Genomic DNA, 20,012 nt, shown 5'->3' on the forward strand with positions numbered 1-20,012 from the left:
TTTTATGGATTTATTTTCAGGCCAATTTCATTTTTAAAACAGGAGATTTTGGTGTTATTATATTTAATTTTGCATAAAAACAAGATTATTAAAATAGACAGCATATTACTGAACAAATATGATACTTAAATGTTCCAAAACAGTGTCATTTTGACTGATACATGCACTTTTCCAATATAATGATTTGTAATAAGCATGACTAACTTTTTGGAACAAATAAAATAAATCTGTTAAGAACTTCCATGTGTAAAAAAATATCTAAGGTCGTAATGTAAAAATGAGTAATGTAATAACAGTTGCAAGATTAAAAAAAAAGTAAACATTTCCTATTCTTTTTTTATTAAATTGTACACACATCATGCTAAATAAATAACTTTCATTACATTTAATATTTAAAAGATTAGGTATTTGTCATTAGAGTTAAGATTTCATTGAAAATTCTGATTAGATACATGATTTCAAGTGTATTCCGGTGCTCACTGGTGTATCAATTTAAATTTTGGGTGTTACGTGGTGTATTGACGTGCTTTTCGGTGTTATTCCAGTTTTATCGCAATCCACCAAATAATCTTGTCTGTAGGTGCAAGTAAAACAGTTTGTGCGCTTAGTGAGTAGTTTTACAACTTTACAACTATTCAACTTTCTAGAAAAAAACTAGCGATTTCAGATGGTTTTTGGAAAATTCACGGGTTTCTCACAAATTCACCCGATGGTTGGAGTTGCGGGTGTGGCGAGACTGTGGGCCGTACTCACGCCTTGGGGACGTGTAGGGCGGTGCTCGCGGCCACGACCACCGTGGAGCAGGAGCTGGAGCACTGGCTGCCGTCCGTGGTGGCCGGCGTGGCAGCACTGCTGCTGGGGGGCACCAGCGGCGGGGAGCAGCCGTCCACCGCGTCCACGTCTGCGGGCAGCAACGCGCACGTTGCTCCACCTCTCCTCACCGTGGGCCCGCGTGGCAGGCATGCACGCAAGCTCAAATTTTTTTTTTTTTCAAAAATCCCTTCCCACCAAAAAAAAAATCCCCTTTTTCGCCACTGCTAAAGACTGATAATGTGGTGAATATCAAGTAAAGGGAAATAACACCAGAATGCATGTTGACACACAACACTGATCCAAAAATGTAATGTAAAAAAAATGAACAACCCTAATTCACCTTAATAAATAGCTATTGAGACCAGATTTTATGGTTTTATTTTAACTCCGGTTTCAATTTTTAAAAAACAGAAGATTTTAGTGTTATTGTTTTAATTTCTATAAATTACTTTTGTAATACTTGTTCCACCAAAGTAGTGCAATGGTGACATGTTGCATTTTTACGGTAAAATAATTTGTAATGAGCTTTTCTAAAAACAGATGTCCATGTAAACAAAATTAATCGGCGAGTTTAAAAGTAAATTCAATAACAGATGCATGATCAAATAAATTAAAATAATTTTTCTTTGATACAAACTTTGTATGAAAATAATGACAATCCTTGAATTTCAAACAACGAAAGATAACTTTCTTTGTTTAGTTTCATTATTTCACATGCATTTTGGTGCTATATGGAATATGGTGTTATAGCTTGCATTTCTGTGTTGGTGTTAAGCAGTGTATTGACATGAAGGGTAAACTACATGAATTTTAAAAAAATTCTATAACTCCAATGCAACATCAATAATTTAAAGGAAAAAAAAAAATAAGTGGCCTCTAGCACCAAAAAGAAAAATTTATATATATATATATATATATATATATATATATATATATATATATATATATATATATATAATTTTGACACAGAAAGAAGCTTTATAGGCTAGGTGACAATCTAACTTCAGTATGTAGGTAGTTAGTTAGTTATATGCCAAATATTTTAACTAAATAGCAGCATAAGCAAGGTTAGTTGTATATACTGTTTTTTTTTCCAAAGTCAAGCTAGTTTTTAGTCGGTATGTAAAGAGAGCCACAGGTGTCTATAGCAGGGTTTCACAACCATTGCACAGGGCGTGCCACAATATTAAAGCAAATAATATTATATTATCACACATAACAACTTAAAGAATATACAGTTCAACCTTTTTAGAACTTTTTCAAGAGTCAAATGGGGGGAAAAACAACACTCTGAGCAGGAAAACATTATATGCAGGAAATATCAATTTCGCACCTGTCAGCATCAAGCTATGTAAAAAAAAATTTCATGTTAAAACCACTGATAGGTATACTTGATGCTTGAATTTCCTTAAACCAACCAAATTTTATTTTTCAACTTCATTACACTTTCAGCTTTTATTTTATTTATCTTTACAGACCCACTGATTAATTTTTGTAAAGATGTCTCACAATTCATGACGATGGATTTTAGAGTGGAAGACCTATGTTCAATTCCTTCGCCACTTGAACATGTGTGTTTTGGAATTCCTATGTGTAAATGAAATAAATTTAACTTGCATCAGCAATAGAAAACACTTTTTTTTGCTATTGCGAACAAGTAGGGAAACTAATATATTGTAGGGCTAGACACATCTGAAAACACACCTGAATAGCAAGAAACAGAAGGTTTTGTTGCTTTTTTCCAAGAGTATACAAAAGCACGCCAAACAATTTAAATTAATAAGTCAAGCAACAAAAACCTTTCTTCAACTTTAAATAGAAAAACAAAATATGTGACCCCAATGCAAGCCTGAATTAACGCATAACTATCGTCGTAGTACACACTTACCATGAAAGAGTGCGGGCCATCAAATATAGTTAACTCGGCACTCGACAGAGCGCGCGCGTTGCATGCAATCGGCGAGATATTGATATTTGACTACGTATGCGCGCTCTATATGGGAAGCAACATAACCAAACATGAATGATGCCAAATAACGTGGCTACATTGTTATAAGCGTTACATTGTGGCGAAGCAGACGAATAGATAAAGGTTATAACTAGAGACCCCAAAAAATGGTGAAGCGCGAAATTCACGAAATAACGCGAAAATTTGATACTTTAAACGAATTTTGCGACTTTCCTATGATTTCGACATAGTCGTGAAATCCACGAATTTTTGCACGAAATTCACGCATTTTCGCTGAAATTCACGCTTTTTCGCACGAAATAATGTCCTTATGTCGCAAGTTCTATTTATTTACGCCATCATAAACATAGGCGTGAAATAAACATAGACTGAAAGACTAGTGCCGTGATATTATCTTTGTTTTGACACGTTACTGAAATCCACGTATTTTTATTACTCTGTTTACAAGCAGTAAATATTGCCATCGCAAATGAAAACAAAATGTAACAAATTTCAACAATCAATATGTGCGCACTACCAGTGGCGTAGCGTGGGTGGGGCAGAGGGGGCGGCCCGCCCCGGGCGGCAACCCGCGGGGGCGGGTCGCCGGTGAAGCGGGTTGAGATCTGATCTATGATTCATCCATTACATGTGTCAGACACACTATAATGTTCCATTTTTATCTAAAATTTAGCGCACCAACTATTTTTTAATATTTATTTAAAAGAAAAACTGCGAAATCACAGACAGAGCTCTTTATAACGTTTGTTTGTTTACATACGAACGGCAACATCGCATCACGCCGCGCCGCCCGGCGCGCGCGAGCCGAGTTGAGCGGCACTCCTTATTATGTTAATTACTCATACAAAATCTTTTGTTTCACGCGTCGGCCCGTGTCGATGGCTCTCTTTCGCACTCATTGAATTTAGTACTACGCATTGTACTGTAAAGTTTGACCTTAACCCAGGGCAAACCAAACAACTTCCGCAAACCGGGACACAGTAAAACTCCTATATTATTATTATTATTATTTATTTATTGTTTACAAAAGTTACAATATTTCTTACATTATTCTCGCAAAACCTATTCACCTAGGTTTGTCTGCGAGTACGGAGTCACACTCGTACATTAAATCTTATTTTATAATACACTTAAAATTGCTCTAATAGCTGTTTGAACATTGATTATTGTTTAAAAAGTATGGAGTATATTAACATAAATTACATTGAGTTAAGGTACATCTTTTTAAGTTTAACTGAATTTTGTCCTGCTACTTGAATTTAAAACTTCAATAGGGGATGTTTTGTAAATATAGTAGTAGTCTAGGAATATTTTTTTTTTTGTTTTTGGATATCTTGATTATTTATGGTACCTGTCATACAAAGAAAACATAATTTTTCATTTAGCTCAAAAATGGCGCCAACGATTTTTCTCAAATTTCTCGTCATTTTATCTTTTAATAACATCTATAACATGGCTTACTCAGTCAGTTTTTACCGGGAAACTCTAAAAAAGGTAGCTGCCATACAAAATCAATTTTGTTTGTAAATTTTCCTATAAGCCCGGCAAACCGCGCCGTCACCAAAACCACTTTTGTTTTGTGATAGATAAAATACTTATTTGAAATTCGAACGTGTCCTCCGGCCAATATTCATGGGAATACATAACTTATTTTACAGGTACAAGAAGAAGATGTACCTGCCGTCGCAGTTGGAAGTAGTTCTGGTCCCACCACAGAGCAGGGTCAAGACGAAGTCGACTCATTAAAAGTACCTAAGCATCTAGTCATAAGCCTGCAGAAAAAGTGAATGTTGCCAAAGAAGACATAATTGAAATCGTGCCTTCTGCTCCTGCCGAAATCAAAGATGTGAATCTCGACGATGTAGGTTGCTGGCCTTCTCCTATGACCGACGAAGTAAGAACGCTTCTAGTATGTCGCGGATCTGACTCAGTACAGCACATCGATTCCAAATTTGCCGATGTTGTTCGCTCAGGGACTTCAACGAAAGGTGGTACCCGAAAACTAACCAAAGAGTGGTTCTACAAACCATTATCTAACGACGTAAAGGTTCTCCGAACATGGATGGTGTACTCGCCTTTGAAGCAATCCTTGTATTGTTTTTCTTGCAAGCTGTTTGGCAATTCCGGCTCTAACTTCGCATCTGAAGAAGGATTAAACAAATGGTGGAAGCTAAATCCAAGAATAGGAGACCATGAAAATAGCCTGGGCCATGAACAGAGCTTCTTGAAATGGAAGGAGTTGGAAGTTCGCCTGAACTGTAAAGCAACCATCGATCAGAAACAACAAGAAGTTTTCGAAAGTGAGGAGAAGAAGTGGAGGGATGTACTGTACAGGTTGCTGAATATTATCCAGTTCTTAGCCAAACAGAATCTGGCCTTCAGAGGACATCGAGAAGACATTCGAGGAGATGATAGTGGCAATCGCGGGAACTTTCTGGAGTTAGTGCACCTCCTAGCTAAATACGACCCTCTTCTAATGGAACACCTGACAAAGATAAAGCTGGGAGCAAGAGTCTCAGTTTCGTATCTATCTCCAGAAACCCAGAATGAATTTATAAACTTACTGGGACAGCAAGTTCGATCCACCATCATCCGTCGTATTCAAGAAGCTAAATATTATTGCGTAATCTTCGACAGCACACCAGTCATCTCCCACAATGACCAAATGAGCCAAGTTCTGCGATACGTACATATCGAAGGAGAAAAAGTCGCCGTGGTAGAATCTTTCATTGACTTCTTCGAACCAAAAGGAAAAAATGCAGAAGATCTCAGCAACAATATAATCGCGAAGATAACATTAGACGGACTGGACATACAGAATCTGAGAGGACAGGCTTATGACAATGCTGCCACAATGTCAGGGATCCACAATGGAGTTCAAGCCCGGATTAAAGCACCGAAACCGAAAGCTATATTCGTTGCATGCACAAACCACTCACTAAACTTGGCTGGGGTACACGCTGCTTCTGAATCAGTGGATTCCGTGACATTTTTTGGAACTCTGGAGAAGCTGTTTGCCTTCTTTTCCGCATCAACTGTTCGATGGAACGCTTTGGCTGCCGTCACAGGTCAAGCCTTAAAACGAGTCACTGAAACGCGCTGGAGCGCTAGACATGTAGCTGTCAAGATGCTTAAAAATAAGTTTGAGGTAGTTCTTGAGGTACTGGAACAATTAACAGATTCATCTCAAACTTCCGAAACAAGATCGGGAGCCAGTCTTCTCCTGACAGCCATGCAGTCATTTAACTTCCTAACTTTTCTTGGCTTTTGGGCTGCAGTGCTACCTGAAGTAGATGACGCACAGATTTACCTGCAGCAACGAGGACTAAGTGTGGATAAGTGTGCTCAGAAACTCTGTGCTTTGAAAACCCTCTTAGTGGAAAGTAGAGACCGTTTCGTGCAAGAAGCAATTGACTTTGCTAAGACTCTCTGCGAAAAACTCGGAATCGAACTGAAAACGAGAAGAATTCGCAGGAAAAAACGCATGCATGGCGATGAATCTTCTGAAGATGCAGCTTTGTCTCACGAACAGGAAATCCGTCGAGAGATTACCGCATCATTCGACAAGATCATTCAAGAAATGACGACTCGATTCCAGCAAATTCAAGAAATATCGGACAAGTTCGGATTTTTGATGCCAGCGAAACTTTTGGACAGCAAGTTCGAGTGTGATCTTTCCCATGTATTAGAAGACATCGACAAGGACGAGTTTCAGATGGAGCGGAAGCGTCTTTAGCAGTTTGTTGTTGTTGCCTGTTCTGAATCAGAGGAACATATAAGTGGTAATGGACCACTGGAGCTCCTCCAGTTCATTCAAAAACTGAATCTCGGAATTTCGGTTCCAAATATAGTCATCTTGATTCGTATATATTTGACTTTGGCGATTAGTGTTGCAAGTTGTGAGAGAAGTTTTTCGAAGTTGAAGCTAATAAAAAATTACCTCAGATCTACTATGAGCTCCGCTAGACTATCAAACTTGGCTATATTGTCGATTGAACAAGAATTGGCTGCTAATATTGATTTTGACAAAGTTATTTCTGACTTCGCTGCTCATAAGGCCCGTAGAATCCGCTTGTAAAACCGCTCATCCTATTTTAACTTCAATAAAAGGTACCTCATTGCATGTGAAATTTAATTTTAAGTAAGCACCTATAGAATCGGGGCGGCAAAATGGGTCTCCCGCCCCAGGCGCCGAGATGGCACGCTACGCCACTGCGCACTACCAACATAACAATATTGACTGTCCACAGTGTTCGTGTTTTGAATAATGGTCGTTTCTGCCGCAAGGCGCACTGGTGTCGATTTTTCTAACCTAATTTAATCGCATGAAGCTAAGATGGCAGTCATTTTTGCGTGCACATATCTACATATCTACATGTTTACAAATACCGTCCACATTTTGTAAGTTTTGTGATACAATTGAATTTATGGCTAAGATGCCGAAAACTTCGACAATGTTTGATCGCGAAAGAGATGAAATTGGATGGATTTTATATGTTTGATCAGCGGGACATAATTATGATGTGCAAGTTCTGCAACGTGCGGGTTGATTGGACACACAAACACATGTGCAAAAAGGAAGTGGCAAATGACACACACAAAACAAAACAGAAAAGACAATTATTTTGTCAAGAAAATTCTACCGTGTCTAAACAAATCTCGATAGGCGACAGCGTGAATAAAGCAAACAAGCTTGAAAGTGCAGAAAACAAGAATTTGTTTCTGATTTTGTTAATATAATGCTGTAGGTTCACATTCCTTTGGAAAAAGCTGATGATCCAGCTATGAGGGAATGGTTTAACACCCATGTTGAAGGTTAGCCTTATTTATTTAGAAATGTTTTTACCCTCTAATAAAAGTTCATAAGCATGTGTATGCCTACAATATTATCAATTAACTTACCTTTAGGCCCAACTTACCTTTACTTCAAATAAATATGCAAGTACCTCAGATTAACAAACACTTAAATAGGATGGATTGCATTGTGAAATGGTGAGCACACCACAAGATATTTTTGACTGATTGATTGATGGTTTGACTCTGTAATCCAGCAGTAATCTTGAAAAGGTTAGGTTAGGCTTGTATTAGAAATGTTTTGAGTAAATTAGCCCATTAATATTTTCAGCGATAACCTTATAAATGCAACCTATTTATAAGTATATTGTAAGTTATGTATACATTTAAGGTGCAGGGGATTTGCCATCAGCCAACACTCTTGGAGAAACTTGTGTCCCAAAAATTGGCCAGGCAAATAAGGAAGCAGTAAGGCACGCTGTAGAAGACAAACAGATTGTATGCTTGTGTGATGAAACGACAGACAAATTGGGCCGATGTAAGGCAGAGTCTGCTACTTTGTAGTGCCTATCCGCTATGAGGTTTTTTTTACACCGCCAATGGCACAATTTTTTCACCATTTTTTGGGGTCTCTACCGATTGCTTATTTTTACACCCATTTTTTGCACCGCTTGCTTATTTTTACACCGATTTTTTGCACCGCTTTTGTCATTTTTTTACACCGAAAAGAGCCAGTTTTATTTACCATTTTCTGGGGTCCTTAGTTATAACTAGAGATGGTGATTTATAGCATTTAAAATAATAACATTTAGCATTTTGAATTTGAAATTTAGCATTTTGTAGCATTTTTAAAAACAAGATTTAGCCAATTACATTACCGAAGAAAAGTATATTTTTAAAAAGCATTAAATAATACACATATTAATTATTAACAACCACAGAAATAAAGATCTAGCACAACTACAAAGATAGCCTATGTTGGCAGGTTTCCAAACAACTTTTTAGCACTTATGAGTGCAATAAATTGAATACTTAAAATTACAATAAATATTTTTTTAGCCGTGTTCATGGCCATAGTTGATGTAGAGTGCACAAATAATGTTATTGAAATTTTTTTTTTTCAATTTTTTTCTTTGGTTTTTTTAATTTCGCCTTCTTTTGGTTTTCGATCATGCCAGAAACCGTTGCTTGTCGTTTTACCGACTTTTTTTCTTCATCCGATTTCTCTGTGAATTTTTTTTTTTTTGCAGCCTGATGTCCCTCAGATTTAATGTGCTTTTCAAGTAAATCTTTTTTTTTTCCACTCCAGATGGTGATTACATAAATTGCGCATTAAAATATTCGTATCACTTTCGTAGAACTGTTCACTTTTGTATTCATTTATGCGATCGCGAATGGAAATTACGTTTCGTCCCATTTTTACCACGAGAAATAACAGTATACAACAACACATTCACAAGTATGCACGTATTTGTAAACACACCACCTTCCACAGACTACACAAGAACGCGGCTTTCACGTGAAATACAGCCAGAAAATGGGAATTGTTAGCGCGCCGAAGCAGAGATGTTGCAATATGGCGGCCTAAAAACTTGTACTCTGCAATATGACGGACACTCTTCCAGCTAGTTGTTCTTTGCTTTGTTTACAATCGCGAGGCACGGATGGCCATTTTTCATTCAATATTTACGAACAATAGTGTTGTGAATGACGTGACAATAAGATACTTGTGCTGAATACGCCATAAAATGATGGTTTCTTTTGATACTGAACTGAAACGAAATACAATCTGTAAATAAATTGTGTAGAGTGAAGACAAATCTACGTTTTTTACCTTGATTTTGCATTTATCTCGGAATAGTCTAGATTTCGCATTTTATAGCGGAAAAAATATAATTTAGCTTATTTTCGCATCTATTTCGCGAAAACGAAAAATCACCATCCCTAGTTATAACGTTTAAAAAGTCTTTAAAAGAAAATTTACACATCAGACTACTTCGGATTTCTGTTTATTAAATAAGTAAGTGGTAATGTCCGAACAAATGTTAGATTTCTACTTTAAAACACATAGTTTTGTACGGAAAAATTACTACACAAAGCGCTTGGAATCTAATAGCGGGACAAAAAACATAATTCGACGATTACATGAGAGGTTTTTTTATCCAAATTTTGAAGCCCTAAAATATCGGTGCGATTATTATGCGCGTGTGACGATTATGCATTCAAACAGGGTAACAGTGATTGTAAACAAAAAATGTGCGTAAAGGTAAAGTAAATGGTTTTACTAGTTAAAACTTCACAGATAGAAAAGTGTTGGAATAGTTTAGTTAAAAAAAATTTTTTGTTGTATTAATTGAATTTTAGAAAGCATACTTTCATCCAATGTTAAACGCAGGATATACATAATGGTCCTCACGGGAAGAATGCGAGAAGTGAAAGATAGGTAGGAACATGATGAGTAGCTGGTGCTCACCGGGCGCCAGGGCGGGGGAGGGCGCCGCGTCCCGCAGGTGCGCCAGGGCCAGGGACTCGACCGAGGCCGCCGGGGGGCAGTCGATCATGATCTCGGCGTCCTCCAGGTCGTCCTCGCTCTCGTCCAGGCTGTGCACGCGGTCCGACACGATGCCCGACGTGGTGTTGGACGACGTGCTGCTGATGACGGAGGTGCGCTGCTCGCCCGGCTGGCCCTTGCAGGCCTTGCCCGCCAGCGCCGGGAACTGCCCGCAGCAGTCGCGGTAGTGCTGCCTCTCTGCGGACAACACCGCACTGCACGTCAACACAACATCCAACACTGAAATGCAAGTTCAAACATCGCTCAGCACCAGAATGTCATGAAAAACATTCAATCAGATTTGAAGCTAGATAAATATTAGGTTATGAAGGGGTTTATTAGTAACAGATACTAATTTTACTTTTGAAATATTATTAATCTGTGTTTGGCCATAGTTTGAAAATTAGTGTGTGTGTACATTTTAATTTAAATATTTAAAATTAGAAGATTTTTTTTTGCGCGGGGGGGGGGGGATTTAGACTGATATTCTGGGGAGTTTGTAGTAAGTTAATTAGCTGTGAAGATAGCATGTTCCATTCCCCTTCTACTCAACATGCATTGCCAATTGGTGCCACGCTCGCCCCCCCATTGGTTACCCCTCCTCCCTGGCAGACACGCTATGACGAACGTTCGCTCATGGACACTCTCTGTGCTTCAGTAGTGCTTCCCGCCTGTTTACTGGCACACTATCTTGAGAGTATGGCTGCCCGTTCCCAGACATGTCACCTCCCTCTGTGTACAGACGCATTTCTGCAGCATTGTCCAGCTGACGCAATGGGAAAAGGATGCAAGTTCGTAGCAAGCAGTTCATATCCTGTTCGTTTTCCCTTGACTCAGATGTCAGAGTGGACAGCTGTCAGAATTGACAGTTCATCTTGAACAGTGTGTTACTGATACACTGAAAGTTCTATTTTTTTTAAATATTACTTGTTATAAAATATCAGTATTATTATTGATGATCAAAAAAATTAATATTATGCATTTATCTGCTTTTAAAATCTTTAGTTCGGATCAGGCGATATCATGGAACATTTTGGGTGGACCCAGATGCTCATGAAGGGGGAATACCGTAACTCTTCAGTGGTGGATGCAAAGGGGATAAAGCGCCATTGTGAAAGTTATGAAAAAATTTGCACTATTTGATATAGGAGGTACGTTATTTTGGTTGACTCAAGATGAGCTGTTACAACACCTGGAACAACCAGCCACAAGGGAAGTGATGTATGCTAAGAATGATAATGCAACTGTCTAAACCAATAGTTGAAATTGCTCGCGTAAGGCTGGCTCTCAGAATCTAGCTGCTCTAATAGCTTGCAGGACATAGCACTTCTTGTCACGGCTCGGAGGAGAATTACAGGCGACGGACGTGCGCCAAGACGATCGCACTTGCTGGGTCATTAGATGGCTGGCAAAATTAGATTTAGTGCTGGGAAAATATTGAGGAGACTGGCCTGACAAAGATTAAACGGGAGTGTACAGGAGGTGGAAAAAGTTTAAGTTCTTGCAGCAAAAGAATGACAGGCGACATATTTTTTTCAAAAATTCAAATTTGAAAATTGTGCCAAAAATACTAATTGGCGGCATAGCATCCATCACGGAACCTCATACTCAGATACGAACACGACCCACGATGTCGCCCGGGACGAGCGCGGACGTACCTTCCTCCTCCCTGCGGAGGGCCTCGCACACGCGCGGCTGGATGGCCATGCTGAACTGGTGCGTGAGGCGGCACAGGAACAGCAGGTGCTTGCTCTTCTCGTCGCTGCTCGTGAAGTACGTGAGCTTCTCGCCCGCCGAGTTGTTGGCCCTGATCTCAAACTTCTTCCTCTGCGCAACAAGCGTTCCACATCATTCAACACTAGCACCGTGTCCACAAACAACCGGTGAACCAATTTCAAGAAGAAGACAGCTCTGGATGACACAACAAAGATAGCAAAACAAACACAGTAGCAAAAAAAAAAGTTCACATCCAATAACTAATGAGTACAAGACTTGTCATATTTTGTCTTCCACAACTATCTGTGAACTACATATCAGTAGTTTTATCCTGGTTGTTTCATACATTTTATCATGCAATCATTATGTGGTATTGTAAAGTTTTACTGACTCAAATCCTTCTTCAGAATTCCATACAAAAGCTAAACTTAGTTTGTTTCCTGCATTTTGCTTTTTTTTTAATCTATCAGTCTCAGTTTTCTACGATGAATAAATGCTCTGGTATGGTATTTGTAAAAAAAAAATAAAATTAGAACCTTACATCAAAGCAGAGTTTTCCTATGTTGTTCCATAAAAATGTTGCCGTCAGAGTTTTTGTTGAATTTTCCTGTAACAAAAACACAATAATGTTAATTTAAACTGTACCAAAAACAAATTAGGCAGTGAACACTGGTGTACATACATAATGTAAATTTCATACTACATAATGTAGAGAAATAAATAAAAAAAAAAGTGTAAAACAGTACTTTTTTTCATTAAAAATTTGAGCTTACTGTCTCAACGACAGCAAGGACATCAGAGACAATATTTTGGGGAAGGAATCATACGTGGCCAATTGCAAGAAACCATATCTGTATTTTCTTGTAAGTGATTAAAACTTGGAAAACCAAAATTAGGATGTTTGGATGAAAATCTCTGCTTTGGACATTTACATAGCTGTAGGGTGAAGCCGGAATTACAATAGTCTGTCGCCGCCATCTGTCAATCTCATGACCTGTAGCAAAACATGCGGCCTGAAAAACTCCATCCATCTGTCAAAAGCTCGATAAATTCATTCTTTTGACGGATGTACGGATGGATGAAATTATAACCTCCAAAGGGTTGCAAGTGTTTTTGCGAGCCAAGACTTATTAAATTATAAGTTTTGAAGTTTGTTTAATTGTTTAGATGCTTACGTTAATATTATTTAAATTACATCTAAACACATTTTAAAGTTTGAGTTTTGAAATAAGAATTTTCTAAAAATGTTGGAAAATATACCACAGTAAAAAAAATATTCAGTTTAATGAGTTATAAATGCAAAGCTTACATAACTGTCAAACGAATCTAATTAAACAAGCTAATTTTTTTTTTCAAAATTTAAATTGCTCGGTTGCTGACGGACGAACAGATGACGGATAGACAGACGCAATGGGCTTTTGTAATTTCGGCTTAAGCATTCATGTTCTTCCACTCATTCACTCTGTCACGCTCTACCCAACTTAGCATGGTTAAATCAGAGGTAACAAAGTAAAGAATGGAGTTATCAGATATACAATTTTGAACACGAGATAAATTATAATGGAATATGTTACAGACCTCTAACTGAATTGACTCCACCAGGTTTTTGAAAGGATAAGTGCACATGCAGAAAGTATTTTTCGAACAATTAATACAACTGATGTTTCCTAAGCATAAATTTGAAAACAGCCAAGGGCAGCTAAAGGAAAAATTTTCGGGAGGAGCTATTGTTCAAAGAAAATATTCTGTGTTTCAAAACACGACACTAAATGTCAAGAGATTGGCTTTGAAATATTGAATCTTGAATGTTTGATACAACTTCTGATGGAATAAAAATTTATCAAATGAATTTAATTATTTGTTTAAGTAAACATAAACATACCATATGAAAAAATTAGGGCTCTAAGAAGTTTGTTGCGTTTGGGGGGGGGGGGGGGGGGGAAGCACACACAAAAAACTCCAGATTTCATCCAAAATTAGCACAAATCACTTCAAAAACACATCTAAAAAAAATTAAGACACAATTTTAAATAAAAGGTAATATTTCTTCTTCATTAACTCCAAGCTAAGCCAGTTGATAGAGAAAAACAATAAAGCAAAAGATTTGAAGCTACAATAAACAGTTAAAACTTGAAAAATGACCTCGGTGCAACGGTGGTTGAGTAGTCGGATCACTTGCCCCTCACCCAGGAAGTCTGGATTAGATTCTTCATGGGTTAGCTTACAACTACAATGACTTATGTTTCCGAAAGGGTAGATTGGACTTCAACCGAGCTAAGCCAATATGGTTTTCTCAAGGCCGAACTTTACACACCTTTGCCTTTTTTTTTATTTACAAAATTTTGGTTTTAGGGTTATATATATATATATATATATATATATATATATATATATATATATATATATATATATATATATATATATATATATATATATATATATATATATATATATATATAAATATGAACGGATCACTACATGCATTGTCAAATATATTTTTTCTGCAGATACTGTCAACAGAACGAATAAATCGCAACTTGTAATAAGTCAGACATGTAGTAATTGTAATTAAACCTTTACGCTCGACTAATTCTGCCGAGGTTACATACTGATTTAATTTTCTGTTTTTCCGCAGCTGGGTAATATAACTTTTATAGCCTCATTTTTCATCTTCTTTTTCTCGCCATTATAGTTACCGCTCACATTTCAAAGCTGCCCCATGCACCAAAAGAAGACTGCTGGCCAGTTCACAGCCTTGCACTTATCATCCTGCCTCATTAACAGAAATACACCCCTGACTAGCAGTTGCAAGGTGACTCGCTACTTCTCGAAGGGAAAGCAACACTGTTCTCCGGCCCGAAGGCCGTCTCACCCGCCACCTTCCCTCCTATGTCTGCGCCCTTTCAGGGTGGAACAGGAGTCGTCTTACAGATCTCACTAATCCAGAGACTCGGAAGACAGGTCCAAGACGACCGCCGACTGCGTGTGCAAGCCGGGGGACAGAGTTAGCTGTAGGTCTCCGCCGCCTGGCTGCCCACCTCGTGTATGCGGATGCCCTCGGCGCAGACGGACAGCCACACGGAGCCCAGGCCCGCCTCCTGCTTCCTGTGCTTGAGCCGGTAGAGGTGGGAGTTGAGGGAGAGGGGCGGGGCCTCGGCCGAGGCCGCCTCGCGGATGTACTGCAGCTCGGCCTGGGCCCGGCCCGCCCCGTGGTTGCCCCTGTGCAGCGCCGCCGCCGCCGCCAGCAGCACCTTCTCGTCCCCGCACAGCATCTGCAGCACCGTCCGCTCTCACCCTCCCCTCCTCACCTCCTCACCGGTGGCTTTTAGTGCGTGGCCAACATCAAGTCAGAGTGCGAATATTGTCCTCGGAGAAGCTGTATTATGCTTATTTCATCAAATACAGGATTGAAGTAAAAAAGAAATGAGCGTGGAGACCACGTGTGACAGAAGTGAAACTTCCTGCTTATTATATTATTAGGTATTATAGGAAACATAATTCTCTTCGGCTGAGGTCAAAGATTAAAAAAAAAAAAATTTGCAAGTATGCCGAATCATTTTCACCTCTCCCCCTGCCATCTGCTCATCTACCGGTTAACCCCCTCCACGTACCTAACTATTACCCTCATGCGAACTGTGAATTTTCATAACGCTCGACAAACTGTAGCCACCTCAGCAAAGAAGTTTCAGTTCGAAAATAATCATTAACATTTGTAAATTTTGAAATGTTTAAGTGATTAATCAATTACGCTCTATATATTAGATCATTCAATAAAATTATAAAATAATAATTCATAATATGAATACTGAACATTCTTAAAAGCAAATGGAATACTACTTTTTATTTTTTTTAAGTAACCAACTTACACAACACAAAAAAAAATAAACTAAATATTTTCACAAGCAAAATTTAGGCTACAAATGTTTTAAAAATGTTTTAAATCTTTGCAAAAAAAATGTGAAGCTTCACATCAGATGCAAAGCTTTGCTTATCTGAAATTCTGCTGGCTGGTTCATATACGATAAGCAAGACTAAAGTAAAAAAGAAATGTTTTATGAGTGCTTTTTTATGCTAATAAATAAGATGTTCAATTTTCATGTTAAAATGATGAGTGATGGTATTTCATTTTTGGCTGGCAAATAATAATGCAGTTGTTGCGCTGCTGAACATAGTACTGCAATGTTAAACAATATTCTCCTTATCAAAATCATGATAAAAAAAAGAACTAATGCGTTTAGGGAGATACACAGACATGATACATTATCGCCAAATACAGATGTCTGTAACAAAGTGATAAGAGACAGATTCCTGTCTTTTGGGCATGACGCCATTAGTCCTTTATGTCATACCAGCAGGAATGCCAAAGCCTCAGGTAAGTACTAAATAAGAGAGGAGGATTAAAGATAGGGTCACATAAGTACTCAGACAGAGAGGAGGATTGACGAGAGGGTTGGATAAGTACTACCACAGAGAGGAGTATTCAAGAGAGAGTCAGGCAAGTGCTACTACAGAGAGGAGTATTGTTGAGAGGATCTGGTAAGTACTAAGAGAGAGAGTTGAAGATTGACTAGAGAGTCAGGTAAGTTCTAAAACCGAGAGGACAATTTTCAAGAGATTCAGGTAAGTACGAAGACAGAGAGAGGATTGACCATAGGGTTGAGTAATTTTTAAGGCATAGACGAGGATTATCTATAGGCTTTGGTAGGTACTAAGTCATAGAGGGGTATTGCTAAGAGGGTCACAATTTATCAGGACAAGACAGGAGGATTGAAGAGAGGAAGGTAAGTACTAAGACAGAGAGGAGGACTGAGGAATGGGTTGGGTAAGTAACAATGCGGATGGAGGGGCGAGGTGAGCAGTACGTACCTGGGCGGGAAAGTACTCGGAGGGCTGGAAGTAGGCGCCGGCGTGGAGCTCGTCTCGGTGGTCGCCCAGGTCGGCCTGCAGAGCGAGCCCGGCCAGCAGGTACAGGAGAGCCTCCCCGGCCGCGCGTGCGTGAAGCGCGCCTCGGCACAAAACATTGTGGCGCAGCTGCAGGTAGTAGTGGTGCCTGGTCGTCTCATCCCTGTGCACACACTCCCTCTCCTCAGTGTCGCACGCACTCCCTCTCCTCAGTGTCGCACGCACTCCCTCTCCTCAGTGTCGCACGCACTCCCTCTCCTCAGTGTCGCACGCACTCCCTCTCCTCAGTGTCGCACGCACTCCCTCTCCTCAGTGTCGCACGCACTCCCTCTCCTCAGTGTCGCACGCACTCCCTCTCCTCAGTGTCGCACGCACTCCCTCTCCTCAGTGTCGCACGCACTCCCTCTCCTCAGTGTCGCACGCACTCCCTCTCCTCAGTGTCGCACGCACTCCCTCTCCTCAGTGTCGCACGCTCTCCCTCTCCTCAGTGTCGCACGCTCTCCCTCTCCTCAGTGTCGCACGCTCTCCCTCTCCTCAGTGTCGCACGCTCTCCCTCTCCTCATTGTCGCACGCACTCCCTCTCCTCAGTGTCGCACGCACTCCCTCTCCTCAGTGTCGCACGCACTCCCTCTCCTCAGTGTCGCACGCACTCCCTCTCCTCAGTGTCGCACGCATTCCCTCTCCTCAGTGTCGCACGCACTCCCTCTCCTCAGTGTCGCACGCACTCCCTCTCCTCAGTGTCGCACGCTCTCCCTCTCCTCAGTGTCGCACGCACTCCCTCTCCTCAGTGTCGCACGCACTCCCTCTCCTCAGTGTCGCACGCACTCCCTCTCCTCAGTGTCGCACGCACTCCCTCTCCTCAGTGTCGCACGCACTCCCTCTCCTCAGTGTCGCACGCACTCCCTCTCCTCAGTGTCCCACGCACTCCCTCTCCTCAGTGTCGCACGCACTCCCTCTCCTCAGTGTCGCACGCTCTCCCTCTCCTCAGTGTCGCACGCTCTCCCTCTCCTCAGTGTCGCACGCACTCCCTCTCCTCGGTGTCGCACGCACTCCCTCTCCTCGGTGTCGCACGCTCTCCCTCTCCTCGGTGTCGCACGCACTCCCTCTCCTCAGTGTCGCACGCACTCCCTCTCCTCAGTGTCGCACGCTCTCCCTCTCCTCAGTGTCGCACGCACTCCCTCTCCTCGGTGTCGCACGCACTCCCTCTCCTCGGTGTCGCACGCTCTCCCTCTCCTCAGTGTCGCACGCACTCCCTCTCCTCAGTGTCGCACGCACTCCCTCTCCTCAGTGTCGCAGTGTCGCATCTTGTAATAATGACCCGGAATTGATTCACCAGATACTTTCGTGAGTTATCTTGTCATGTCGAACCTGCAGCTGAAGTTTGTCGGTCGAATTCAGACTCACCGTACGTGTGTGTTACATGTGTAGGTAAATGTATGTGTGAGTGTGCATGTGTGTGTATGTGTGAGTGTGTGTGTGTGTGTGTGCATGATGTGCATGATGTGCAAGTTGTAAAAGTGTATCAGTGTGTGTGTGTGTGAGTAAAGAAAAGTGTCTGTGAGTTTGTTTTTCATAGAAAAACCAAACTATAGCTGACTAGTTAAATACTGTTTCTTATCATTCCTTTAATATAGTAAATATTCACCTGTAAAGTATTAAAAATTTTTTCCTCAATATGGAGCTGGATAAAGATCGATTAGTATGTTTAGTACAGGATATACCTATTTTACACATCACTTTGAGCGTGATGCAATTTTACACACTTGAACTTCAAAACTAGGGGAAAGTATGTCTACTTGGTATTTAAAAAAAAATAAACAACCCCTTGTATGACCTTGTAAAGAATAATTTTGTACTTCTTGATGAAATTTTGTACACATGACGTTCAAAATATTACTGTCTACATCTTCGGGCACCCTGGAGAGACAAATGAAAACAATTTTGTCACTTCAAGCTTTGAAATAAAAATGTTTTAAATAAAATATAAAAAATTATAAATTTTATATTTAAATAAAATCTTATGTTTTATTCGAGCTTAGTAAGTTTTTGCACAGTTAAACTCGAACCAAAATAGAAAATTACTATCTACCAGAGATACACACACATGCTTTCATGCACACACATGCAATCACACACACACAAACACACAGACTTTCATCCCCCGGATGAATTTTCTTCACTCTGCCAGTACGGTATAAAATTGTCTGAATCAGAAATTGTTCTATTGTTCAATGACTTGCACTGAAGTAATACAACCCACATTCTTACTGCAGCTAAACCATGTTCCTTCACTTACGCCCACATTTTGCTAGGAACAAACTTACTCTCTCAAATTTAATCTCACATGTAGCATCAACATCCATGTCTAGGGAAAACCTGGATTCTGTATCAGCTTTCTATAAAAAAAACACTTGCACTTAAATGTAGTTTATTAAAATACAAACATTATAAAATATATTCATTTTTTTATTTATCCCTTTTGAACAAACTTGATGATGACTAAAATGGATTCATAAATGTGTATGTCATAACAAGGATTTTTATTAAATGAAACCATTCTTATTCAAGACCAGAACTGACCTTAGGAGCAACGGTGAGTCGACGTAAAACTGAACTCGTAAATACAGGACTAGAGTTGGTTTCAAAGAACTGTCCAGCCCCTGGAAAAAAAAAATAAAATAAATAAATAACTGTGTGATGATATTGATTTCACTATTGTTAGGCATAAAAAATTTTAAATCAAGTAAAATCAGCAAACAATATTACACATGCACACAGAAGTGTTCCATTTAAAAGACAAAATTTCAACAATTTTGCAACTAAGCTGCAGGGGCATAGGAGTCATCAGGGATAAAAACACTAACTGCCGTGACTGAGACCTAGTTTATGAAGTAGTTTCACACCCACCCGATATATACTAGCTTTCATAATACATTACTAACCTAGCTAAATTGATTGTGAGAAGTAATGGATCAGCTAGCTATTATCAGGCAAACAAACCAGTGAAAAGTAATTCACTTTATTTTGGTAGCCACATATTTTGTGGTGTGGCATGTTAAAAATAATGCACCACCCACTTACAATTAAGTGGTGATTTTGCAGAGTTTAATTCTCATCTGCTAATCTGTTAGTCATTAAGAAGTTAAACTATCATTATAAACTAACATTTTGATTTTTAGCTTCCCGCCCAATTTGTTTTTTTTGCTAGTGGATATGGGCTCACCCAACAGATAGCATCACATGTCAAACAAAGCATGGTTTCAGTTT

At 39.7% G+C, this 20,012-nt stretch overlaps 1 protein-coding gene across 1 annotated transcript in view; it reads right to left on the bottom strand.

The window, feature by feature from the left end:
• LOC134538448 (protein expanded) overlaps positions 1–20,012 on the bottom strand; it is a 255,870-nt gene that overhangs the window by 13,868 nt on the left and 221,990 nt on the right. The window contains exons 5-11 of the mRNA XM_063379775.1: positions 19,326–19,405; positions 16,710–16,908; positions 14,882–15,115; positions 12,385–12,450; positions 11,786–11,954; positions 10,050–10,325; positions 754–901 (exon numbers count right to left, since the gene is read on the bottom strand). Coding sequence (XP_063235845.1) covers positions 754–901; positions 10,050–10,325; positions 11,786–11,954; positions 12,385–12,450; positions 14,882–15,115; positions 16,710–16,908; positions 19,326–19,405 — 1,172 coding nt within the window. The remainder of the gene's footprint in view (positions 1–753; positions 902–10,049; positions 10,326–11,785; positions 11,955–12,384; positions 12,451–14,881; positions 15,116–16,709; positions 16,909–19,325; positions 19,406–20,012) is intronic.

This window comes from Bacillus rossius, chromosome 13 (genome assembly GCF_032445375.1).
Source record: "Bacillus rossius redtenbacheri isolate Brsri chromosome 13, Brsri_v3, whole genome shotgun sequence".
NCBI lineage: Eukaryota > Metazoa > Arthropoda > Insecta > Phasmatodea > Bacillidae > Bacillus > Bacillus rossius.